The sequence below is a fragment of the Arachis ipaensis genome, chromosome B10 (assembly GCF_059453495.1).
Source record: "Arachis ipaensis isolate K30076 ecotype BB chromosome B10, ASM5945349v1, whole genome shotgun sequence".
NCBI classification, from domain to species: domain Eukaryota; kingdom Viridiplantae; phylum Streptophyta; class Magnoliopsida; order Fabales; family Fabaceae; genus Arachis; species Arachis ipaensis.
In genome coordinates this window covers 12,004,809-12,032,032 of record NC_142435.1, presented here as the reverse complement: position 1 = coordinate 12,032,032, position 27,224 = coordinate 12,004,809, and the positions used below count along the sequence as shown (strand labels likewise).

Here is a 27,224-nt window from a genome sequence, read left to right as displayed (position 1 = left end):
GCCTTGATATGCAATGGACGCAAATGCTCCTTGTCATTTTCAGTAGGTTTCTCGAACAATCCTCCACCACACATATTGTCATCTAGTAACAAGCATTCACTTCCAGGAAAGACATCATAACAATCATCTTCTAATGACTCTACTTCCCGAATTTGACTTACTCCTCAAACAGTATTGACACCACAGCTATAGGTTGCTTAACACCAAATATTGCTTCTAAGCTGTCATCAAAACTAGTGTCAAAATTATCAGTAATTAAATCTTCATCCTTTTCTCCCTTGTGTTCAACCATTACTTTCTTTCCAGGAAGATTCTTCTTTGCATTTTTATTGCATTTAGGGTGATTAGAAGAATTGCCTGTTTCTACAGACTTAGCTATGGTTGGTAGGGGAGGAAAATCTACACAGTGTTCCTTGTATGGATCTAAAGGAACATACTCAGGTATATTCTCTTTTTGCCCAAAAATTGTAAAAGGAGAATACTTTGGAACATTTTGACAATTGGGCCAAGGAGAATAATTAGGAACCTGCTGCATGTTAGGATTATAACAAGAATAAATTGACTTTGAGGGAATATGCATATTTTGGAATATATATACTACCTCTGTCTTGTGCATGATTCATGTTCCATAACTGAGACTCATAGTACCTGGGCTTAAAAGGTCTAAGCTTCACCCATTTATTTTTTCCTCTTGCAAAAGCAGTAGGTTGATTCTGCATATTTCTCACATTCTGGACCCATTTATTGTTTGAAATTTTGGTGGGAGGAACTCTTGTCTTTTGAGAAAATCCATCACGTTTTCCATCAATCATGACCACAGTCTTCATCTTCTGGTTGACAGGTTGTACCCCAGTATTGTTGACACACTTGTTCAAAGGAGTTTGACCGCCTAACTTTTGTTTTCCCTCGACTATCTTCTGCTTTAGCTCGTTAGTTTCATTTTCTTTTTCAGCAATCTTCTTTCTCAACTCAGCCTTTTCTTTCTCTTCAACTTTGTACTTTTCAAACTCTTTTGCAGCTTCCTTGTCAAAAACAACATTGTACTTTGGACACATGGCGATGGTACTATCAGATTCTTTAATTCTCAACAAAAAATCTAACAAATCCTCACCAGCACGAGGATAAATTGGCTTCTTGTCTTGCTCAAAGATCCTCAGGTCTTTATTTTCATCTTTAGCACTAACCATTGTGGCATCAACTTCTACCATGTTAACTGACAAGTTGAATGGCTCAACATAATTTGAGTCAGCAGCAAATGGTTCAGTGTCCACCTTTATAGTAGTTTTATCTTTAAACTTCAACCTTCCCTCCTCAATTGCTTTTTGTATCAAATCCCTGAAACGGACGCAATTATTAGTGGTGTGTAAGAACACCTGATGAAACTTACAAAATTTTTTATTCTTTATTTCATCAGCTGAAGGCATCTTTTTTCCTTCTGGTAAAATAAGCTGTTTATCTTTTAATAAAACTTCAAATATTTGATCTGCCTTAAAAATATCAAAAGAATAAGTCTTATTTTCAGTTTTAGAATATAAAAAAACCTTTTCTTTTCGTTTAACAGGCTTCAAAGATTTGCATACATAAGGAGGACCCCCACGCAATTCAGCAATATAAACCTCTTTCTCATCAGAATCACTACTATCGGAAAAACAATCCACATATGCAACCTTTTTAGAACCTTTTTTGAAATTTTCTTCTTCTTTTTTAATTTGTTCTATTTGACTTACTCTTTCAGCTAACTGGAAAAGATCTAAAGTATGTTGATTGACAAGTTTCTTCCTAACTCCAAATTCTAACCCATTAGTAGCCATTTTGACAACTTCAGTTTCCGGAATTGGAGTAAAACACTTATTTCTCATGTTTCTAAATCACGCCAAATAAGTATCAATGGATTCTCCTTCTGCACGTTTGACAGAGAATAAATCCGTAAGACTAACTTTCAATTCACCTCGAAAAAACTGATCATGAAAATTTTTTTCTAACTGCGCCCAAGAATGAATAGAATTTGGTCTCAAGTTGGAGAACCATGTAAATGCATTTTTTGTTAAAGAAGAAGGAAAGTATCTCATATTGAGATATTCATTAGAAGCTGCTTCCCCAATTTCAACAGTATATCGAGCAATATGTTCTTCTGTAGACTCATTTTCTTCTCCAGAAAATTTTGTAAGGGATTTTGGAATTTTCCAACCCCTTGGGAGCTCTGCTTATTGGACACATTCAGGAAAAGCAGACACAAAATATGGCCTATTTAAGCAACCAACATTAAATCCCAAACAGTTTAAAACTTGTTCAACATTTCTTGCTAGATTATAATGCTCCCTAAGTTGTTTTGCCTAAGTCTTTCTAACATATCGTCAGCATTTTGACCATGTCTAGGCATGTGAACATCATAATTAGGAATTGCTCCACCGTTCTGATTGACATTATCAAATCTTAAACCCAAGTTGTCATTTTCTTCTAAATTTACCACAGTAGCAATTCTATTGACTTGCCTATTAAATTGTTCAATTCTAGTGTTTGTGTTTTCTAAAAGAGGATTTAAAACTATCACCATTTGATGAGTTAATATGTTTACTAGATCATGGTGGCTTTCATCTATCTGTTGCCTAATATTTGCTAAAGATCCCACAGTTTGACTAGGTTGATTAACAGGCATTGCTCTTGACATGTCAGGAAATACAGGTCTAGAATTTTCTACCCTAGTGACAGTGGATGTAGTAGAATTAGATGCACTGTTATTTCCTGTATTAATAGAATGTGAAAAATTTTGTTGTGATAAGTGTGAACCTGACGCCCTAGAAACATGTACATTTGACATGCCATATGGATTTTGATAAATAGGATTTTGAAAAGTTGAGTAGAGAGGTACAGGCAATCCCTGTGTCACCATGGAGGGGACATACCCCGGTGGCAAGCCATATGGCGGCCACCCCACGGTATTTATGTGAGTTGCATTTAACCCTGTATGGGCATGGCCAACGCCATCATGCCTCACTGACATCAAGGTAGGCTCTGCGTTTGAAATCACAGGAGAATTTTCGGATTCATTTCCTCTAATCTCATCACTAGAAGTAGAAGAAGATGATGCAGAAGTATTTGACATGTCAGCTGACGCTGATTTCCTTGGCTCTGGACGCACGAACTTACCACTGCGCAACCACATGCAAACTCAAAAACTCCTGGTTTTTCTTTTGACAATTACAATCTATTGACAAGGTCCCACCGGGCGTGCTAATTTGTTTTACTCAAATTTTTGTTCCATTGTTAACAACAAATAAATCAACAATTTTCAAGTTTTGTTTCACAATCTTAATTTAGGGAGCGGAAACGACTCCTTTTGTGGGTATCTCAAGGTCTCAATTGTAGTTTCGAAAGTAAAATTAAAGATGAAAAGAAAACATGCAAGGTGCCAGAAGCAAAGTAAAATACAGAAATTAAAAGAGAAAGAAAGAAGAAGATGAAGAAGAACAAATAAAAAGTAAAGAACTTTGATTAAAAATAGAAAATAAAATACAAGTTTGAGTTCAGACTTCAGAGGAATTACTTAAGATTCCCAGTTTTACTCTGTGATGCCAGGGAGGCTGAGAGTGTTTTTGAGTCTCTAAGTGTTTTCCAAAAAGAACTGAACTGATTCCAATATTTTCCTAAAGCTCTATTTATAGACTAACCTAATGTCAGCTAACAGTTACCATTTGTACACCACTTGCGAAAAATTTGAATTTCTTGTAACTGTTCCCACACCTCTTGTGAATTTCAAAAGTTAAATAGATATCTGTTTTACTCAAAGTTTAACGCTCCATATTGATAACTGCTCCTGCATATAGCACGTCCTATAATTTAGGCTTAATTCAAATTTTGAATAAAAACTGCTTCTATGCTAGTGAATTAGAAACTTCCCCTAATATATTGAATCTGACTTCATAAGTTAATAATAATATTATCTTAAAGTGCACTTATCCAGAACGGACAAAATCTAAATAATTAATTTTTCATAATTACAAACATCGTTTTGGGTCATGTCAACTGGCTAAAAAGCCGCATCTGACAGACAGGACCGTTCGAACCGTTAACTATCTAAAGAAAATGACATCACAAATTTTTTAATCCAATATTTTAGTCAGCAAAAAATCGTTTACCATTCTTTCATGTTCAACCCCCTCCAACTGAAAGATTACTTGGCTCAAAATAAATGTTTCATACTGAACTTGCTCTAAATTTAGTTAAGACCATAATTCGAAGAGTATCCAAGCTTCGACAAAAAACTTATTAAAATGTTGAGGAAAAATTAACACAATACCGAAGAATAACACATATAACACCACTGCTTGTTAAATTAACAATGATACAATGTAATAAAGAAAAATAAAAACAAAATTATAACGATGCAAAATGCACCCAAGAAAGCCATTTTCATTAAACAAGATTAAGCACGTTCTCACATTTGAATAATGAATAATTTCCTATAAATCTGCAAAGAAATCGTTTGAACTGCCTAAGGCATGTTCATTATTACCAAGCTTCCTCTTGGTCTTGGTCCCTGCAATGGTAGCAACATAAAATGAAGTATATGATGTATAATATAGAAAATTTGCATATCATTTGAATTTATTAAAACATACCCTTGTTAAACTTGGAAGAATCAGTATCAACATCCATCTCATCATCATCATCACTGTCTCTAGCTCCATCACGATTTCTTTGCGAATTTCCTGAACCTTGTAAAATATTATCCAAGTCCCATAGCTGCGGAAAAGAAATTTATGAAAGTTAAGATGCTAAACTCATCTGTATACTCTATACAAACCGCAGAACATACACGTATACACAACTAGTTTTCACAATATTATGATGAAGGACTAGAAGACCAATTAAGGAGGAATAGAAGACCAATTAAGGAGGAATCTGCTGACAATGTTTGCAGCTAGATAGCTCCACACTCAAACCAAAAGGTCATTAAGCTATATACCATGTCATTGTAGGCATAAATTTATTTGCCTTACTCCTTAAGCTGAAAAAAGATCTCATCATTTGTCTGCTTCTGAATGGAAAATATTTATCCAAATTGAAGTAAACGTTACCAAATATTTGCCTATTCATGATGAGGACTGAAGTGGAAATTCCTTAAATATACTAAAATTCTAACTTAACCAGACATTCTTAGTGGCTAGCGTGAATGAGCAAAAAATTAAAGTCGAGCAAGAAATTACTATTAATATTGGAGGGGAAAGAATTAAGGAAATTAAGTACCTTTAACATTTGATCATGAGCAATACTGCCAAGAAATTTTCTATCATGAGAGAATGCTGCAGGGAAAATGAGGGTAAAAGCAGAAACAACACCATGGATCAGACTTGCAGCTAGGAGCAAGAAAAGAAAGACGGAAAAAAGGGCAAAAATAGTAAGCATGCTGAAATGGTGACAGAAGAGAAAGAGACCACATATTACCTAGACACTCGACAGGATATTCTGAGTGCTCTGCAATCGGCTGGAGGATTCTGTTAGGTAATATCCCAACCAGGCTGAACAAAGAACATATATATACTTGGAATGGAGTACTAAAGAAACAAGAAATTGAAATATAATTTTCATATTGTAAAGTCTCACTTGATAATCCCATTCTCTGATCCAGTAATAATCCTATCTTCATCAAGCTGAGATTATAAAGGAATTATTCAAAACTTTATTACACGAGGTCAACATGGTAGAAAGTGATACTGAAATAGTCCAAATCTACTTACCTTCAACATAGTATCAATAGAGTTTGGTGATAGATCAACAAATCGGTCACTGTGAATTGGAGCCATTAAGCAAGAGCATCAATAAGAGAAAGAATCTAAAAGTCATGAGAAATATAATAACCAATTAATTAATATCTGTCATAAACAATTTTCCTAACATAACCGGTTGCGATTTTCTTTATTCTAAATTCCAATACCTGCAATCCTTGAAGCATCCCCATGAATACAAGAGCAGGACTCCAGTCTGTGATCCACAGACAACTTTCCTACCATTCTGATCACAATAGAATTAAACATCAACAATATAAAAACAATTTTCTCTATACAAGTAATTCCTCAAATTTCTTTTATATTGTTAAATAATTTTTAGAAGCGTTTTCTAAAATACAGGAAAAAAGTATCTATTTCCTTTCCCATCCATGTTTTATAGTTCCGTCAATTAAAATAGCTCTTCAAAACAACCAGGCCACCTTTTGGCCATTTTGAAGCTACTTAAGATGGAAGTTTTCAACGCTAAAATCAACATAGGATTAAGTCTCTCCCATAATACTATGGCAGCAATTTCATCAATATATATTATACAATGATATTGAGGGAATATTAATTAGCCTCATCTGTATTGTTCCATCAGGAAGTATGCCAAATGCACACATGATAATAACTAAGAATGTTTAAAAATAAGCAGGTCCAGTCTAATAAGAGGACACCTAAAGTACATATTAATATTAACATTTCTAAGTTTTTAAACTCATCAACAAGAATAAATAAATAAGTGTCAAAACCCAGAAGATACATCAAATAGTAACTATGACGAGGATACCTTCATTATAACAACTGACAATAGCTCATCTTCAGAAAATTCAGACTGAACTTGGACCTATCCAAAAGCAGGAAGCGATGATAAAATTCAAACGCAACAAACAATAAGCATTTAATTTTTAAAAGGAAAAAGAAAACAATAATATACAACTTACTTTATTTCTCCGTAGATTGCAAACAGATAGAGTCCCATCTCCACTTAACAATGAAAATAAATTTAAAGGCAAAAAGATTTTAGATAGCATTTAGATGCCAGTGAAAAGTGTGTGTGTGTGTGTGTGTGTGTGTATATATATATCTCACATAGGGACTTTGAATAAATCTACTGAATTCACTACCTTGTGGCTAATAGTTTCATTGCATCAGATGCAAAAGTCATGTCTGAAATGTAATCTTCATGGACGTCAAATGTATTGCAACAAGAACGCTCCCTGGTATCCCATACCTACAATGAGGATAACCCAAATAAAAAGCATAGAGAAAGCACTCATCCTTTCAACTCCAAAAGTCCAATACATTTGCATTAAAAAATAAGTACAATTTCCAAACCAAATATTTACACTACAATGAGGAAGTGGAATGGTAGGACACCATATTCTCTATCCTTGCGAAGACCATAGGATCTTCATAGAAGATAATAATTGATTAAGATCAGTAATTTTTTGAATATTAGTGAATAGTGACTAAATTATCACTTATCAGTTATTAGTCTTCTAATATCATAAAACATACTGGATACTGCATGAATATTAACACATGCTCAAAATGTAAAATGACCCAAAACAATTACCTTAATGCAGCCATCATCATCTCCCGAGGCAACAGTTGACTCAGTCAAGTTTATCAACCTGTTAACAGCAGCCCTGCATGACACAAATAAAATTTTCAAAGTTAAGCATATGCATAATAAGCAAGCATAACATAAAAATATCTTAATTGGAATTAAATTCACTCACTCGTGGGCATTATCAAGCCGCGCAATTGTAGCTCCAGTTTCCACATCAGTAGCCAGTATGGAACAATCTGGCGAACCCGTCAAAACCGCTAAAACACAAATCACGTCAACCATTTTCAATCAGTTTAAGCCAACTTAATATGCAATATAGAACAAGCAACAATAGAATGAGCATTACCACGTCCACCATTGATGAATCTAGCAGCTCTACAGGACTCAGAGTGGGCATTAACTTCCAACAGCCTTAACTCAAAACAAACAAGCCCAAACAAACCAAATAACCAAATAAAGTAAAAAACCAATTTTTGTCCATGTATTCAACAAACAAAATTATTGAAAAGCAAGTAACTTTCATAATTTATACCTCACAGGCTCGCTATCAACACTGAAACGATATCTAGAAAGACATAACAATTCCAATATAGTTATTAAACACGAAAATTGAAAAAAAAAATATTGCAGAAAAGAATCAAAAGAAAAGTAAAGAAAGAAGCCAGCTAAATAACTAACAAGTGAAGGTGACCAGTGATGAGTCCGGCAGCAACAAGATTATCGGAGGGATGAAAGTCTATGTCGAATGCAAGTTTTCCGAGGTTTATTTCCATCGCCATTTGGTTCTCTCTAGTGAATTGAATAGAGAGAAGCTTAAACCAAAAGAAGGGGGGAAAGCACATTGGAATTCAATTAAGTTAAGAATTACTAAAATTCAACACCTTGATTTTGAACTAATTAATTAAAAATAAATTACTTGAATAAAATTAAAAGGCAACTAGATTTAAATTCCTTTCAGAGATCTACACTAATCAAATATGATTTGATGAAGAAGTTGATATTAAATCATAATAAAAAGGCAGCCTAACCAACGTGAAATACTCTTTAACCTCAATTAACACATGCAAGCAATCTCTCCTCCTCCATCTTTTCTCCTAAGCTATTCCATGTTTTTCTTATTCCATTAGTCAACCACACTATTTTTATGCTGTCTTAGTTGAAATGAAATTAACATAAATTGAATAGGAAATATGCTCGTCAAACTCGAGGGTCTAACTAGACTTGTAGAGCTCAAGTATGCTCCACTTGTCAAGTCAATTCACGATTTTCCTGTTCATTGCTACACTAAAATTCAAAAAGAGAAATCTCAAAATCAAAATCCGAAATTCCTATTTAAATAACTGGGAAAAAGAACGACAATTAACGTAACAGATATTTAAATTTTAACGTTCAGCAAGAGTTGCAGCTCAGAATTCAGAAACTAATATCACCGTGTGAAGTGTGAGACCAAAAAGTTCCATTTGCATCGAATGCCTACCCGAGGTTAACTGGAGTGATGAAAGATGAGCAGCGATGACCAACACTCCGTCAGCGAACAGAGACAGACAAAGAAGAGAGAGGCGAAGCCAAGGAGGGCGAAGCGGCAGTGTGGAAGAGGCTGAGAGGGGGAAAGCGGCGAAGGAAGGGTTTAAGAGTGTGTGTTTTATTGTCTGCATGTAAACCTAGGCCTAAATGTTTAAATTCAAATCCCCTAAAAACAAAAAATACAAAATAAGAAACACACACCTCAGACCAAATCGACTTATTTTTGCTTTGTTTGGTTGAAAAAAGAAAATAAGGAAAATATATATTTCCTTTTCATCACTCATGAGTTTGGATTAAGAAGAAAAAGAAAAAGAAAAAGAAAAATTGAAGAGTGCGAAAATTAGAAGCAAGTGAAATGATATATTAATAACTTTATGAAAAAATATAAATGTTATATTTATTTACGTTTTTATTCGGTTTCAAAAAATTATATTCATAAAGTTCCCATTAAAATTTGCATGCCCTGCTAGATTTACATAGTCCGATGATTCTTTGTGAAATCCTAATTTTTCTCTTGTTTTAAATTTTATAGTGGAATTATAATTCTTTTTGAGATTAATTATCATTCTACCCATATATATTTAGGAGGCTCTGATAAATTTATTCAGAAAAATACAAAAATAATTTTATATTTATAAAAAATAAATTTTGATTAACAAAATTATTCAAATTCTAAAAAATTATTAAAAATTTTTAAACTACGCCTCTAATTTAACCTATTTTATCTTAAATCCCTAACTCTTCATCCAACTCTCGTCCTAGCTGTGGCCACTACAACAACTACAATTGCTTGCCGCATTCATGATAGTACACTTTTTACTTTATACTAGAATAATGAATTGTTGGTCGTCCAAATCTATGTTGATGGTATTATCATTGAAACAACTCGAAATTCATTATTCAAGCACTTTGAATATTTGATCAACGGTTTTCTAAGTAAATAATGGGAGATGCAAATAATGTAAACAACCAGCTGCATTCCAAGTCCACTAAACATTAAAAAAAAAATCCTAATATAATTATTCATCCTTATTTCCAATTACACTTTTCACCTTTTCCATTATCCTATTTTCACAGCAGCCACTCTACTCCTCCCTCCCCTGTCACGCCGTCGACGTCGTCAGCAACACTGGACCTCAGCACCGCAAAAAAAAGAAACATAGATGTATAATAAAAAGTAACATCTATTGAACTTAAAAGAAACATCAATGTATAATGAAAACGAAACATCCATGTACAGTTAAAAAAAAAAAACATCCGTGAGGTGTGCGACGTGATCAGTCACGGATCCAGAAAATTTTAGCAGTGGGGCAAAATTTATATAATATGATAATAATTTTTATAATAAAAATAATATATGTATATAAAAAATTAAATATTAAATTATCCATTAACTACTATATATCTATGTATAAATACATATATTGTTTAACTTATTTTCAATGTGTATTCTATATTTTAATATATATTTTATACAGATAATTATTTTTTATGTACATATAGCATGATTATTATTATGATTATATTTTGTTATTGTAAAATATGATTAGCCTTCAAAATATCTAATATACAAATTAAAACACGAAAATAATAATTTAAATAATAATATATAATTTAAAAGTTCTATTCTTTTAGGTTTTATATTTTTAAAAAATAATTTTTTTTTATATATATTACTAAACAATTATTTAAAAATTCACTTCCCAACACAATTAGAAGCCGACTCTTATTGATATTCATAATTAAAAAAGTTCTTTCAATTAATATAGTGGCTACGTAAAAATTAAAACTAATTTGAAAAGAAAATAAATAATATTCTTTTGAGTTGATTTTTAAAAAAGAACACTAATTTTGTTTAAATCTGAGAATTGATCATTTTAACGAATATCTAATATAAAAGTTTTAAATTGACGATTAAGTACCACAAGTTGAGTAAAAAATTATTGTGGGGTCAAATTTAATAATCTAATGGGGGCAAATAAATATTATTATCATATACTACTCAAAAAAAATTCCAAATTATAGTGGGGCGCTTGCCCCCACACCGTTACACTTGCATCCGTCCCTGGATGTGATTAATGGAGGGTAGAGAGCGCCCCGCGTCGCGGAAGGAGAAAAAGAAGACCGACAGCAGGGAAGGACGCAATTGAGGATAATGATGTGAGGGCGCAAAGGTAATCCCCACGGCGCAATGGAGGACGAAGCTGGGCTGCTGGAGGTGCGACGAGGGTGGGCTGGGTGCGGCGGTTGGGGAGGCGCTACAAAATACGGATGCGTGAGGGGTTGCGGAGGCATGAGGGAGCCGGACGTGCGATGGTTCGCAAGAGACGGCAGGGGGTTGTTGGGAGGAGAGGTGGGACTAGGTGCAAATGTGTGGGGAAGGATTTGTGGTTGTTGAAAGCCAAATTCAAAACAAGAATTATATTTAATTAATTAAAAATCTGATTTTTAAAAATTAAAATTAACATTTCTTATTTATCCTGTTGTTTACGTTGTTTAAAAAAAAACGTTGTTTCCCTTTACTTTTCCTTCGATAAAAAGTGAATTTTATAAAAAAATGATTGGATTTCTTTTCTACCTCATTACCAATAAACTTGATATTAAATAAATGTTGCCATTTGTTTTATTTTTCAGTCTAATTCTGAACAGATTGTTTTTTGTTGTTAACAGAATTCTCAATTTTGAAAAGCACCACTGATCATGGTTTATAGGATGAAAAAAGTACTGCTCATAAAATATACAGATGTTGACATCGTAGACAAAGTTAAGAGTACAAGTGATAGTTGTTCTTCTGGAAAATGTTCCATCACGAGAAAACAAGCGAAAAATTGTAGCTCTACCAACTTTTCAAGTTGATCATGTTGCTACACAAGTTGTTGCAAACAGTCTTGTGGATTAGATCAGTTTGAAGACTATCTTCTAAAGTACTCTCAAATTCCTATCATCGTAATAATACTAGTGACATGCATTGAAAAAATAAAAAAAACCATGTGTATCGTTTTAGAACCAAACATATTGAAAAGTACACAGGAAAATGATACATTTTCTAAGAAATTAAGACCTAAAATATCTAAGTAACTTGAGCATCACATATCTAATGAGTTGCCATTTGCTTCAACAAAGAAGAAAATGAATTTAAGCATCACATAATCAGACGCGGATATCCTTAGGCTGAATAGAACTATCACTGGCTTGAAGATCCAACTGCAACTGTTCTTTAAGTATCCTTTCAACAGCATCAGCAAAGCTCAATATATTTTGGCGAACGTCATCATCTAATGAGTTAGCGAACTTCTGAAAAGTCAAAAGTCAGCATGAAATCTTCCAATCATTTATTGTCAATCAGAATAATGCTGAGAGTATTTGGTAGCAGGTTAAAAATGGGGTGCAATTTTTCACGGACGAGTTCCATGGATAAAATTACACATGAAGATTATACATGAAAATTTCCACCCATTTTTCACCCAACCAAATATAACCTAAAAGGTAACAAAAAGAAAGCAAGTAACACTAGAATGGGAAATAAAGTTGTCAGGTGAGGAGAACACATTTCAGTGCCAAATCTCTGCAATTTGCGTAATCTAAGTAATAAAGTGCATCACTGCATTCCCAAAAACAAATAAAAAGCAGTTAAGATACCACCAATTCATAACAGTGAGCATTCAAGGATCTCAGGCGCATGGAGGGATTGAGCAGCTATAAAGTATCTAAGATCAAAACAGCTCCTCTTAATTATCAGTTTACAACTTACTATAAAAAATTTTGGACCACATATAAAAAAGTTTTCTGCAACAAGAGAGATTGTGAGTCTTAAGCTAAGTACAGGTTAAGATTTCAACACCATTGTGAGGATTCAAGGACCATCTTGTAAACTCCTCGAAGCAAACTGTTTTTTGCGACTCAAATATTCAACTGACAATTAAATGTTTGGCATATTGTTCCCTAGAAAAGTTTTTCACTAGCGCGACCTCATTAGTGACAGTTATATATATACCTATGTTGAAGACATGATTACACTAGATCCAACTGGGCTTCTTACGTACGTATGAATTCGTGCTCCAAGTATGGGCTCTTGCCCTTATAAGGAGGCAGTTGCATATTTTTGGGTTTCTTCACTAATAAGTCAAATGGCAATGGAAAGCCACCCTAATAACAGGCTAACTGGCTGAACACCTAGATAGGGATAGCTAAGGGTAGCCAAGATGGTCTTCTGCAAAATAACTAGCACCTACTTTGATCCCCTAAGATTCTGGCGTTGTAGGATTTCCATTGGTAACATTTTTCTTTTATTATCACACTTGAGGTCCCTAACCATGTAAAAAATAGGACAAAAAAGTCTCAATTTAAAATGACAAATTCATCCCTCACCATTCAATAATATGTAAGGTTCTCAAAACCGAACCAGTTACTAAAATGATGAAACTAGATGTTCAAAGGTTTAAGTTTAACCGGAATTTAACCGAATATAATGAAATAATATATTTATCTACATTTTTTCAAAAAAATAATTTTTTTATTTTATTATTTTAAATAGGTTAACTGCTAAAAAATCGAACTGATTTTTAACCAAGTTTTTCAGTTTTTTACCGATTTATTCACAACTGGTTTTTTGTCTTGAACCAAAACAAATTGGTGGCAAATTTCTGGTTAACCCACTTCAACCAGCCGATTTGGTCCGATTCTCGGACATGATAATATGTATTAGTTCTTCTGTAGACTAATATGTCCTATTTTTTAATGGTGAGGGATGGATTTTCATTTCTAAATCTTGAAGATTTTCACTGTTAAATCCTGAGACCATTTTGTACCACAATTTGTATTGTTAGGGACTTCCATCGTAATAAAAATTGGGATTGGACAAAAATTGTTGGGAACCAATTTGGTATTTACCCAATAACTTAAAGAGTAGGGAGAAGGAATCAAAATGTATTAAGTATCATTAAATATAAATTTACAAACATGGTATTGTTTCAAAGAGAGAAAAGATAACATACGCCAGAACATCGACTGTTGAAGTTCAGAATTGAACCCCCTCAAATTGGACAAGCTGACATCTTGAAATACAATAATAGGTAGCGTTTGGTGGAGAGACGGGACGAAAAGACTAAGACTGAGAGACAGAGACTAAGAGATAGAGATTGAAATAAATCTCAGTATTCTGTTTGGTGCAAAGTAGGAGACAGAAATTGAAACAAGAATAAAATTCTAATTTAATTTGTACAAAGGATAAAATTGGAATTAATTAATTGAAATGAGAATATTTTAGGTATAAAATGTTATTAAAGTTTCAGTCTCCATCTCTAAAAATTTTAGTCCCCTGTGTCCCTACTTTTTGGAGATACTGAAATATTGAAATTTTAGAGACAGAGACAGAAATTTTAGTACCAGTCTCTGAACCAACAAACATGATATTGAATCTTAGTCTCTCAGTCTCTGTCCCAATACCTCAAAACAAACGCTACCATAATGTTGTCATATGAACACTTGTCGGGAGAAATAACATTATTGAGAGTTAAGACTAAATTATTTGCCAAGTAACTGAATTTTGTAGTTATTAACAAAAGATATGTATAATACATTCAGCTCTAAGCATCCCTCTAATATCTAGAGTCAACTAAATTATTTAGTAAGAGCTGAGGTGAAAACTCGAGTTTTAACATCACATTAGGAATGTTTGTACATTCCATAAGAAAAATCGCAAAGATACTTACTGTCAAGAATGAAATTTCTCACCTCAACATTTGCATGAAAACTTAGAGAAGTTCTGTTCCAACTATCTGATCTCTTGACAGATATCAATGTCAACGGAGAAGCAAATATCGGCCAACCATCAGGCAGCTTTATGTATGCATCAATTCCACCAGCAATGTGAGCTACAATCATCTCATCTTTGTCCAAGTATTCAAGCATGTGTCTACTTTGAGACAAAATGGTAAAGAGAATACCAAATCATAATCCAACTTCAAGAAAATAAAAAACAAAAGATGATAATATAAAAATCTAACCTCGATTTATTAGCATCCTTTACAACAAGAGACCTAAGTGTGCTCAGTATTATTCTATCTTGCAATTTTGTTATAAAGCATTGCAATGACGACTTACTGCATGGTAAATGATAGTCAAGAAGTATGAGTTATAACCAAAAAGGAATGGGGATAATAAATTGATAAAAACAAGAAAAACAGTAAATGGCAAACCTGACAGTCTTAGCATAATCAACAATGTCACTCACATGTACGTTGTTTGGAAAGAGCTGTATATGAATTCCAAAAAACATCACTATATCATCCGAAGATTACAAGGATTGTTAAAATGATAAATAAATTGATGAATGGCCCTACTTAATATTTTTTTTAGTTGTTTTAAACCAAACAGAAGCATATCAATAATTTCAGACTCTTTAGAACAATATTACTCCAAACAGGAATCTTTAGGAATCAACACATGAGACATCATGATATTAGAATTGAGCTCCTTCATCTACCATATAACTACCAGAAGAACAGCCCCAAGATTGTTCAAATTTCTAATGGATATGATGACCACTAGAGAGGCAGGCAAATTTTACCTTCTATCATAAACTGTGAGAGTTTAAAGGAATACTAAGTTTTGAAGAGAATGGATATTGATAATGGGAAGGTAGTGAGACCTGATAATAACTTGTCAAGGGATAGATCTATCTTGGCAATAAAGATAAAAATTGGTCCACAAAGTTGTTCAATGTCCAAGGAACCAATGAGTGGAAAAGAAGCAACTTAGTTCTCAACAATAAAAACAAGGTAGGCATACAAAAATGTGCAAATCAAACACGGATTAAGATAATAAGCCATAACTTTGAAGATGCTTTTAGATTTGGAAGATACATATGATTGAGTGACTTATGGAAGGTTGAAGGTTCTGGGAAAAAGAGTCTAGATTGCCTATATTTGAGCAATAAAAAGTCAACATGGTGCCATCAAAACTAGTTACTTGTGTAAGATCAGAGTGAGATAACACCAGATTTTCACATAACAATAGCACCAATACCAACTAAGAATCACACAGTTTAATTATTTCAGATCCAGTATAAAAATTATGGGGACTTCGATGAATATGGAAACCAAGGATTCCGGTTGAGTAGACGAAATGGAACAGTAGTACTTAAAGTATATTTGGGACAACAAAGTAGCACTCACGTATGAGAAACTTAAACATAAGGTTGATTAGGCCTAAATGTAACAAAAAATAATCTGAGTGTAGCGAAAGTTAAAGTATTGCATTTAATAAGTAGACAAAGTTAAACAACATAGGATTATAAATTAATGCATTAGAGAGCAAGTCGGAGTAACCTACTTATTCGTATCATTGGGCACACCTAATGTTGTAGAATTTTGTCTCTTTTGTGGTCAAAGGAGATATTGTGAGTCCACTGATGTAATCATACTAAATATCCAGCAAAATATAACATTTACTCACTAATCTGGTATAAATGTAAAAGTTGAGCACACCCCAAAAAATAGTCACCATCTAAATCTTAACAAGATACCAATGATAACTACAAAGCCAATGGATGTATGGAAATGTTTAAGTAACTGAGCCAGAGTTGCTTGGTCATTGGCCACTTCAAAGACACAGAAAACAACCTGAAAAAAATTTATTTGATAGACTAAAGCATCTCATAATTTCAAAGGCTCTTACGTAAATGGTGACATTCAAACTGTTACTTTTGGCTAACATAGTTATAGTTCATACCATTTTGTCTCCATATCAGTGCTGAACCCAATTGTAAAATACATTGAACAATGATGGGAACAAACAAATCAAATTAAGAAGTATTGACCTATTTTGATACCTGAACATTCTTTAACTTCAAAGTCTTCTCAAAAACTTCAATTAATAACTCATGACTCAGCTCAGATACATCAAAGGTATCGTGAACTCTCGATAGGCATGAAAGATCCTCTAATTTTGGCATATAAGTCCGTAACGACAACCTAATGCTGTTGTCCTCAAATGCAAGCACTTTAAGACCTGTTAATGCATCCTCAATCTGGTCGATAGCGTCAAACCTAAACAAAGAAAGAAGCTGAATGATCCACAATACAGATATCTAATTTAAACAAAAGACCTGAACTTACCATTTGAACTTAGACTGAAGATCCTCCAATGACTCTACAACTGACTTCATTTCATGAATCTCATCCTCAAGTTGTAAATACTGTAACATAGGAAAGACAACACTACAATAAGATTATGCTCTTTAATATATTAATATAAAAATTAAAAACTAGCTTAAAGAACCACCAAAAACAGAATAAAATTGATAATAATAGAAATGCCAAGTCTTTGAAATTAATCCTATTCTCACTACTGCTCAAGAAGAAAACAAACAGAAAGTAGTGAGGCTTAGACACTTAGTCATCAAGACCTCTAAGTAATTGTCCAGAATTGCGAGAGTTATAGTTGTATGATCATCTGCAAGCATAGACGAATCAATAGCTTCACTATTCTCTTCTGTCGTCTGATCCTATAATTATTAGCACAACAGAAGCCAATGTCAAACTACAATTATTATTGCAGCACATAAAATCCCATAACCTCCAGGATCAAAGTGCAAAACCGAACAAGTTGCTTCTTTAAAGGAGAAGCATGTACCAACCTTTGATGTATCGTAATCTAATGAACATCTGATCTGTTCACACTTGGCCTGTAAGAGATTATAATCTGAAGAAAGGAACACAATTAAATTCTGGTGGTGCATTAGACATTTAGACAAGAGATGCATAGCGAAAATCAACTCCAAATCTTATTTTAGTCTTTGACCAAGATATACTCAGTCACTGCCACAAGAGTAATGTGATCAAAAACCCTGTCAATACTTGCCTAATTCTAGCATGAGAAATTCTTAAGTGATCTTAAAATAAGTAAAAACTAATTCGCAGTTCTACTCAGAACTAGACACATTAAATTTGTGTGTAACTGTTGTTTCCACCTTTGCTACATTTTAATTGTGACAACCCAGATGTTAAACTGTGAATGAGCATCCATGGGTCAATTTTATGCTTAATTCTATTCCACCACCCCTTCTATCAAAATTCTGAACTCACAAACACACCCTAAGTAGTATCTCTTTTTACATCGATCCTTGTATCAGCCAGATACTGATATTTTCGGTCCCCACTTTTACTAAGTATGGAACATATTTTTGTGTCTCTGATCCTGTCCTTATCTCCAGAACCAAACAAGATTTTCATGTCTATTGTCTCTCTATTTCTGTTCCTGTCTCAGACACATAATAAAAGGTTCAACATACCATAATTATGTTTCTCAATTAGAAGCTCTATTTCTTTTGCTTCATTTGTGCCTTCAGCCTCCACCTTGTTCAATTCATCTTTCAAATGCTCCATGCAAGCATCTCCAAAAACCAGAAGAAGAAGAAATAAAAAATAAGAAAAAACCAACAATAACAAGAATAACTTAAACTAAACTAAATCGAAATCCACCAAGACACATTCCATAATTAAAATAAATAAATAAATAAAAGATTACCGAAATCTTGTTGAGGCAAGAAAGCCAAATCCGAGGACTCCGCAAGAGCCTGGTGTACTCTGGTCTGCAAAGTCGAACAGAAAAGAAAAGAAAATGTGAAAGTGAATTGAGAGTGAGAATTAGGAAAGGGCAGAATAGTAACAATACCTGAACATGAAGAGCGCATTCTTCGATTAAAGGATATAAGTTCGAATCATCTAACTCCTCGTCATTAGAAAGCTTTTGAATTTCTTCGATTCGACTGAAACACAATGCGGAGCCAACTATAACAAGTTGAGAGAGAGAGAGAGAGAGAAGAAAGAATAATAAGCGAATACAGGCACAGGGAAATAAAGACCTGCGAAGGGCACTTGCTTCTGCCATTTCTCTCACAGCAACGACTTCCCTGACCTGAAAAAAACGAAGGAGGGTCTTTAATGCTGTGTTTGGGACTTGGGAGTTTTGAAAAAAGAGGGAACGGAGAAGGAATTTTCGAACGTTTGAAACCGAGTAAACAGCCAAACACGAAAAGATTGAGACGATGAGAAAAATGATTATTACTAATTGGAAAAATACAGATAGACAATGAAAATATTAAACAATACAATGAATAAGTTAGATGTTCAATTCAATAAGTGTTTGTTTGGGCGTTATTATTTTGATAAAAAAAATCTTTTTTCGATAAAAAAAAATCTTTTTTATTTTTTAGCAAATTTGACAAATTTCTAGTAGTAAAAGTAAAAGCATTAGAAAAATAAAAAAAATCTATTTTAAGAAACTATAATTTATATCTTTTTTTTAAAAGATCTTTTTTCTTAAAAAAAAAGATATTTTTCATGTAATAAATAAACAAAAAAATATTTATATTATTATACCCAAATATAATTGATAGATAAAAAGATCTTTTTGTATGAGATATCCAAACATAAAATTACTTTTACTTTTTCATAAGATCTTTTAAAAAAAGATAACTCAAAAAAAGATCTTTTTTTAGAAACTCACCCAAACAAGCCCTAAATATACAGATGATATTACTTTTAATTGGATTGTTATTTTTTTTTATTCAATGATGTTCCATTCGCGATAGTTATCCTAATGTTAAGGTAGGTTTAGGAGGTAATTTTGAAGTGGAGTATTTTTTTACTTTATTGGCTCAATTCTAGAGCCTATTGTTCACATTATTTACAAAAATCATTATCTATCTAACAAAATTAATTACTAATTTAAATAAATTTTGTAATTATAAAAGATTATATTCATTTAATATTCTTAATAAGGATATGTCTCTATCGAACTACTAAAAAAAATTGAAATTATCAAGAAATGAAACCCTATACACCTTAAAGTTCATAAGATAGGCCGAAAAGAGAATTTTTTTGAGGTCCCTTTACTCATTATGCATAACATTGCCCCCCCTATATATAGTTAAATATATAACTAAATAATGTTTTTCTATTAGAGCATAAGATTCTAACAAATCCTTATTTTATTTATTTCTCGCGGGTTAGGTCAAATTGGAAAGTTTGTTATTTTTATTTTTTACAAAAGCAAGCTAAACAACATTCCAATCTTTTTCTTTATCGCCACCACCCAAGAGATTCTTCCCATATTCCAGGAGTTAACCTTCAATTCTACGCAAGGTTCTGAAAACCGAACCAGTCATCGAACCGTTTTAGTCATTGGTTTACTGGTCCAACCGATCTAACCGTAATTTAATCGAAAAAATCGTTTTAGAATAATATAATAAATAAATTATAAAAACATTCTAAAATATAATTATAGTTTAATATAAATCTTAAAATATCTTCCAAATTTAAAACACTATATAAAATGTTATCAATTCAAAATTGTAATATATGTATGTACTTTATTATTTTCTTTTCTTAACTGAGCATGCTAATTAAGATGTAAAGCAGAAGCCAACTAATAAAATAATAAATAAATTATAAATAAACATCCTAAATATCTTTTAAATTTAAAACCCTACGTAAAATATCACCAACTAAATGTAATTAATTATCAAAATATGCAATAACTTGCTGCAAATTTGTTGACAATTAACATAATTATACTTCCATTAAAAATAGCTGGATTGAATTGCAATGCACAAGTTGAAGATAAAGAATATTGTCTTAATGTAGCTAAGTCAAAAAGTAAAACAAAAAAACTGGCCCAATAAATAGGGCCCAGGATCCAAGCAAAGACGCCCAACCCAAAGGGTTGGCCCTCCATCCAGTACCAGCCTTTATCCCAGAAGTCGGTACTGAGCACGACCTGTTCCAAAGAAGTCGGATACGAGGGTTAGCTGGCAGATAACACTCATTCGAATGAGTAACTGCCCCTAGAAACCCTCTAACCACTTCCACAAGCCATATCTTAACTTCCCTAAAATAAAGGGACGGTTAACACCTTAAAAAAGTGGCACTACTCCAACGGTGGTTATTGGTTCACCACTATAAATACACTGACACTTCTCAGGTATCTCTAAGTCCCAATACACTTAAACCTGCTCACACTCTTGCTAACTTAGGCATTGGAGTGTCTTTGCAAGTACCACCCCCCATTCTTTCACACGTACAGGTCGGACGGAGGAACACTGAATAACAAATCCACTCGAAAGTCACCTCCTTCACACGTTTGGGCCAATCAACGCCATCCAGGCCCATTAATCTCCGGTTACCCACCGTAACAATAGTGTTGTACAATAAACACACAACAGAGCACGAAACAAACACACAACACAACAGAGGCGGAAACAAAAACACAACAATGCCTGAAACAAAAAGAATCCAACACAGAGGAGGGGAGGGGTAACAAGTAACAGGGACAGTGTAACCAAACAATGAAAACAGAATTTTGTTTATATAACAAAACAATCAAAACACGAATCATACAATCACTAATTGCAAATTTTTTCTTCATAAGAACAGAACAATGAAAACATGAAGCATATAATAAATCAAAAGATCACCAATTGCAAATCTTTTAATAAAAACAGAAGTTAGAACAGTGAAAAATGAAGAAAGATTAGTAGTTTTCAACCCAATTTTAACAAAGCTCATCACAATGATTAACAACAACAAAAAAAGCAACGAAGGAACAGTGAATCAATAACATAGGCAGTACAAATTCAAGAAACTTTAATAAAATTTAACTACAGAAACAGACAGTAAAGCAGTAATAGAGTTATCAATTTAAAATTTATCATCAAATACATTTAGTGAGCAAAACCAATCAACCAAGTACTGACTGGGCATTCGGGAAAAAAAAATCAAAAGAACATTTAAATCACAGCAAAAACACAACAACAATAGGAACATTTAAAACAAAGAAACCCAAAAAAAAAAAATCTAAAAATCACCATTGCTGAAAACAATGATTTGATCCGTGTATGCTCAAAGAATTAAAAGCTATGCTTACAGGAAAGTTAAGAATACCAAAACCAAAGAACCTTCAATCACAGCTTAAATCAAGATCAGAAAATCACAACCAAAAAAAAAAATTAAAAGTAACAGAAGAACAACAGAACAACAGCATAAGAACAATTAGCAAATTAACAAATTCAAAATAACAGTTAAAATTGACCAGAAGAACACTAATGCAAGTGGAATCATCATGCTAATATGTTTTCTGCGAAGATGCTATTTGTGCAGCTAAAATTTCCTAATTACTAAGATCCAATTATTCTAATTTCACATGCAATCAACTTACTAAGTTTCTAAAAGCTAGAAATTATAAAACCAACCAGAAATATGGTTAAAGCATTTCATCAAACATGTTCAGTGCCGTAAAATTAAAACAAAATAAGAGATTTCAAAGCTTAATATCAATGTGATAGAGAAGAGAACATAACTATTGTAACTTTAATTCAGTCTATGAAATAATCCAAACCACTGCCAAATCAAATAGTTACTTATTGTAATAGAAATCAGAAGTTGCAGAGTTTGAAGCAGAGTATTGGTGTTGTGTGAGTGTATTGTCTGGTGGCGGGTTTAGGGAACTCACGGCGGCGACAAAAGAGAGCAGTTCGACGGCTAGGTGGAGCGCGCGGGTTGGTCGCAGTGTTTGAAGCAGAGCAACGTGGCTTCCAAACGAACACGAATGCGAACTCGAACGGTGAACGGGGAGTGAACGCGAACAGTGAACGCCGAGCGAACGTGAACGGCGAAGAACGCTAACGAAGACGACAGCTGAACGAAGACGCGAACGTGAACGGCAAACAAACGGCGACGGAAGCGCGGCTGAGCAGACAAAGACGACGGACGCGAGCTCGAGGAAGCAGCCGCGATCGGTGACAGCGAACAGGGTTGAAGACTTGGATCACGAGGGAAGCTAGATAGACGGACGGATGGCGAACTTTGAGTGCGACGGACGCGGCAGTATGCCGCTCCTTGCGGCGGTGGTGTAGGCTTACAGTGCTAGGGTTTTTTGGCTGGGGTTGTGTGATTTGATTTCTTTCTGAAATCTGAATACACGAAAGAAAGGGGGAAGGGAGAAAGAAACGGAGGAGCTTCCGTTTTGTGTAAACCGGGCGGGTTCCGGTTCGGTCCAACTTTTCGGTTCTTATTCGGTTCAACGGTTTTTCATCGGTTTTCTAAATGACGGTTTTACATGTCTGACCGAATCGCTAATGTTATCGGATTGCGGTTGAATCGGTCTGATCAGCCGATTTGGTCCGATTTTTAGAACATTAATTTTAGCATTTGATTGATTCGTTTTTTGTGTCGGTTCACGGTTCAACCGGTTCGATCAGCCGGTTTGAACCGATTTTCAGAATACTTGGTTATTGGTGTTAGTAATGTCAATCTAAAGATTTAATTTTTTTTTCAACACTCAAAATTTTTTTCTCTTCTTAGTTACAAAATTAAAATTCTAAGTCTCAATTTGTAAGGATAGACCGAGCTAAATTTGGAGAGACTATAGTTAGTTTCAAAGAGAGAATATCAAGCGGTCGAAAGATGAATTCACTAACATCGAATGCGAATTTTAGTTTTGTCAAAAATTTAATTGCGAGGGAAAAAAAAGAGAAAAAGGTCGGAGGTATTTTTTACAAATTAAATATGGTGTTGATAACATCTGACACATTAATAAATTTTGAAAAAAGTTTCATTCGTTGTCTATTATAGACAGTAAGTAGAAAAAATATTTGTTAAAAATTGTAATTTTGATTTTAAAAGTTGTCCAACAATGATGCGTATTGTTTGGTTTTCTTACTGCAAAGTCAGGATTGCAAATATTTTGTTTTGATAGATGAAATTGATGGTAGGTAGAAAGGTTTGGCTAGAATTTTAATTGAAATGAACAATGATTAAACATTTTCTACTCATGATGTAGTGAAAAATGTAATCAGAATGGAAGATGACCATGCAGTCAAGTTGAAATTCATTATAAAGATAGAGAAGCTTGAAGGAAAAATTAAAACTATCAGAATGTGGGTTATGTGTATTGTTGTTTATCTATTATTATGTTTCATTTTCACTATATACTCATTATTGAAGTATGTAAAATTAAGTAGAATTGAGTAACAATAGTGGTCTGATGTTTAGGATTTATTAACTTCAAACTTTTGGATGTAATGAAATCAAGTTGTTGTTAATTCTGTTCTTGCAATATTGTATATGAAGTGTTAATTTCACTGCTATGTGAAGTTTTTTTTTGTTAAAAATTTCCAAATCCTACAAGAAAGTATGGATTCGAACTTCTCACTTTTATAGCCATGTATGAACTTAAAAACATATAAGAATTTGATACTGTTCGAATATAATAGACAAAACACAAGTAAAATTCTCTCAAATAAAATTTTAACATTAAGCTAATGTTAGTACCAAGAAGCCAAAGGGCATATATCAGTTTGACAGGTAGGGGCGTAGTTTAGTGTAGTTGAAGGGGGACAATGGCCCCTAAACTAATAAATTTTACTTACGAAATCTTTTATTTTAATGGTTTGGCCCCTCCCTAATTTTATCTTTTACCTTATATTTACTTGTGTTTTCTATGTTGGTCTTCTCTTAAAAGAAGTTCTAGCTTCGTCCTTGTTGACAGGTACAACTAAGTTAATTATAACCACATAAGTATCAATATCAGCATCATCACATGCTTTATACATCAGGATCCTAATACCAAAAGATTAAAATAAGTAATAAGATAGTGTAGCAACACATAGTCTATATAATATCCATAGTAATCTATCAAAACCACAAAAAATCTTAATCTTGTTGCTCAAATCTATGTTTAAAATAGGAGAAAATTAATATGAATTGGATCCTAATTAAAGATGGAATTGCTACTGTCACTTGATGTTCCATTTGCTGGTGCTCTTGTTTTTTAGGTTGGCATAAATTGCATGAACCTTATAGTAGTTCCAGCACTAGCATCCATTATAGTGTCTTGGCTCACACTAGGCCTTATTAAGGAGTTGCTCATTAAGAAAACTTGATATTGTTTAGAAGAGTTGGTGGAGGTCTCTTTGTGTTTCTTTTGAGGACTTCTTGATATTAGGTAGCCTAATGTATGTTAGAGGTCTAATTAGAAGTAGCCTAATTGTTGTTAATTGTCCTAGAGGTTGCATCATTAGAGGTGGAATAATGGGTGCCACCTGTTTACAAAGAATTTAAATTCAAGCAATAAAAATTGTATAATTTAAATCACAGTAATTCAACCAAAATGCTAAATTGTGTAAGTTTGTGTTAGGGTGTGGTGAAAATGCAATACATGTTCTGTGGTCTGTTGCGTTAGTGCTGGGATGTGTTATGGCTCTACTGCACAATAAAGTTTTCACTTGGTAGCTTTGTGGATGAGTTCTATGTGCACAATAAACCTGCTATGGGCAGTTTTCGTCATAACATATGGCTTTTGCATGCTTTGGATCAATTTATGGGAAGAAAACACTCCTTCCAATAGCAATGTTATACTTTCTAACTGCTTTCTTAAATGAAGCCAACATCTCAAACTCCATTCCAACCTCCTGTCTCACTTGTCCAATAGGAGCATCGAAATTGCCTTGTGGGTATGCTGTCGACTGGTCATCATCTGATTCACTTCCAATACTATCACAACCTTCAGACTCATAATAGTGGATTACAGGATCATCATCTGAATATTCCTCCTCATCAACCGGCACAAAGATACGGGGAGTTTTGGTTGGATCCGGGTTTTGCATAAAGCTTTGACCTGTAGGTGGAGATCTCTTGACATTTCTCACTCTTCTCTTGCTCCTACCCATTTCCTCTTCTTCTTGTGTTTCGTCTGGCTGTGCTTGAGGCTGAACTTGGGGCACTGAATCTGACCTGAAGTTGAAGCAGACCTAGGTTGGTGTTGTGGGTCAATGAGTGGTTGAGGGACATATTGTGTAAGTAGCTCACCAGTTTCACTACCAGTGATTGGTGCATCATTCTGGGCTGCTGTAGATTCTTTAGAATTGGGTCTACTCATTATTGGATTTGTTTGATTTTGAAAAGGACTTTTAGAGGGTTAGAAAAGGAATTTAGTGAGCTGAGAAAGGGGTACAGTGGGATGGGACACGGGTTTAGTGGGCTGGGAAAGTGACTGATTAGACTTGGGCATAGATTTTTGGGATGGGAGTGGAATATATTGGGTTGGCAGATTCGAAATTGGGCTTCCATCTCAGCTTCACCCTTCTTCTCAACTATGCTCTCCTTCAGCCAAAACGGGTAAATCAATTGAATGCTCAGTGAAGACATCCACTCATCTACCGTTACTAATGGCAGCTTCATACATACAAACAATATCACTACCAGACCTCAGGAACCTTAACCCATCTTGAAGTTGCCTGTCAGGTTTGAGCCAATAGAACTCAATGATAAGAGAGTACTCAAGTATTGTTAAAATTAAAGGGTTTTTTTTTTTAATATTTTGATAATATTTTTTATTTTTTAAATTAAAAAGCGTCAGTAAATAATAAAAAAATATTACTTTAATTTTTAGTAATATTTTTTAAAATACTATAATTATCGTAATCATGGTAGCATAGCCGTTTTAGAATACACCATTTATTTTATAGTTATTTCAATTTACCTAAACATGTAAACTCATTGTCGAAAAAAGTAAAATAATAATTTTTTTAGTTATTCTGATTAATTGTGTTGAGAAAAGATTGGTGATTTTTATTTTTAGAGTAAATAATAAATAGGTCATTGATTTTTTATCTCAAAAATAAATAAGTTTTTGACTAATTAAAAATATAATTTTTTTTTTCTAAAATGTGAGACATTTAAATTCTTCCGAAGGATCGATTTGTCCTTGTATATTTTAGACGGAAGAACTTAAATATATTGTATTTTAGAAGGTTAGAGACATTTCTGTATTTTCAATTAATTAAAAACTTATGTGTCTTCGAATTAAAAAGTTAAAAACTTATTTATCTTTTTCTCTTATTTTTTAATGGTTCTCATGTCATTGCTAGTTAATCCCAATTTGCTTCATTAATCATATAAATTCACCTGAGATTGAAATTGAATATTGGATTGAAATTCATGGACCACTAATGAATTTTGAATGTAATAGGTACTAATATTGAGTAAAATTTTACCCTAACTCTTAACTATTTCACTAACTTTCATTTCGCCCCTCATCAATTGAAAAATGACATTGCAGCTCCTAACGATTAACTTCGTCAGATATTTTATTACTTCTGTTAATGTCTCTGTTTAGAACTAACAAAATTTGTCTACATGTCACGTTAGCTGATGACGTGTCAAGGAACCATTCCAAGGGACAAAAAGACTTTTATCGTGTCAGCAATATATCCCCTAACTAATTTAAACATAGACACTTAAAACCCTAACTAATTCAAACATAGAGATATAAATTCATAATGAACCATGAAGTAG

At 33.4% G+C, this 27,224-nt stretch overlaps 2 protein-coding genes across 4 annotated transcripts; both read right to left on the bottom strand.

Moving 5' to 3' along the window:
- Positions 1-4,285: 4,285 nt before the first annotated feature.
- WDR55 (transducin family protein / WD-40 repeat family protein) lies at positions 4,286-9,225 on the bottom strand. 2 transcript variants are annotated; one of them, XM_088506033.1, is made up of 17 exons: positions 9,149-9,225; positions 8,822-9,069; positions 8,023-8,133; positions 7,877-7,909; positions 7,691-7,755; positions 7,514-7,601; positions 7,348-7,420; positions 6,896-7,002; positions 6,713-6,755; positions 6,559-6,615; positions 5,936-6,012; positions 5,739-5,787; positions 5,605-5,651; positions 5,446-5,519; positions 5,248-5,303; positions 4,620-4,743; positions 4,286-4,537 (listed from the first exon to the last, which is right to left on the bottom strand). In XM_088506033.1, the coding sequence occupies exons 3-17, from the start codon at positions 8,121-8,123 to the stop codon at positions 4,461-4,463; spliced, it is 1,071 nt and encodes a 356-aa protein (XP_088362159.1). In that variant the 5' UTR covers positions 8,124-8,133; positions 8,822-9,069; positions 9,149-9,225; the 3' UTR covers positions 4,286-4,460. The 2 variants fall into 2 exon arrangements, with proteins under 2 accessions (XP_088362159.1, XP_088362157.1); XM_088506031.1 differs by lacking the exon at positions 9,149-9,225 and having other exon boundaries at positions 8,023-8,156; positions 8,822-8,960.
- Positions 9,226-11,572: 2,347 nt separating this feature from the next.
- On the bottom strand, positions 11,573-22,846 carry LOC107623727 (reverse transcriptase-like protein). Of its 2 annotated transcripts, none has more exons than XM_088506025.1 (13): positions 22,381-22,846; positions 18,734-18,786; positions 18,544-18,637; positions 18,397-18,460; positions 18,161-18,262; positions 17,507-17,571; positions 17,276-17,374; positions 16,986-17,065; positions 16,700-16,916; positions 15,066-15,121; positions 14,874-14,969; positions 14,602-14,785; positions 11,573-12,162 (listed from the first exon to the last, which is right to left on the bottom strand). In XM_088506025.1, exons 2-13 carry the CDS (start codon positions 18,757-18,759, stop codon positions 12,019-12,021), a joined length of 1,227 nt encoding a protein of 408 aa, XP_088362151.1. In that variant the 5' UTR covers positions 18,760-18,786; positions 22,381-22,846; the 3' UTR covers positions 11,573-12,018. The 2 variants fall into 2 exon arrangements, with proteins under 2 accessions (XP_088362151.1, XP_016181565.1); XM_016326079.3 differs by having other exon boundaries at positions 14,602-14,782.
- Positions 22,847-27,224: the final 4,378 nt, after the last annotated feature.

Coding starts and splice junctions, on each gene's coding strand:
- WDR55 (XM_088506033.1), bottom strand. CDS start 8,123: ATGGCGATGGAAATAAACCTCGGAAAACTTGCATTCGACATAGACTTT. Junction 7,602..7,690: donor ATTCATCAATGGTGGACGTG/GTAATGCTCATT, acceptor TTTGTGTTTTAG/CGGTTTTGACGGGTTCGCCA. Junction 6,616..6,712: donor GCAATCTACGGAGAAATAAA/GTAAGTTGTATA, acceptor GCTTTTGGATAG/GTCCAAGTTCAGTCTGAATT.
- LOC107623727 (XM_088506025.1), bottom strand. CDS start 18,759: ATGGCAGAAGCAAGTGCCCTTCGCAG. Junction 18,461..18,543: donor AATGCGCTCTTCATGTTCAG/GTATTGTTACTA, acceptor TCGACTTTGCAG/ACCAGAGTACACCAGGCTCT. Junction 17,066..17,275: donor TTCTGGACAATTACTTAGAG/GTCTTGATGACT, acceptor CCTATGTTACAG/TATTTACAACTTGAGGATGA.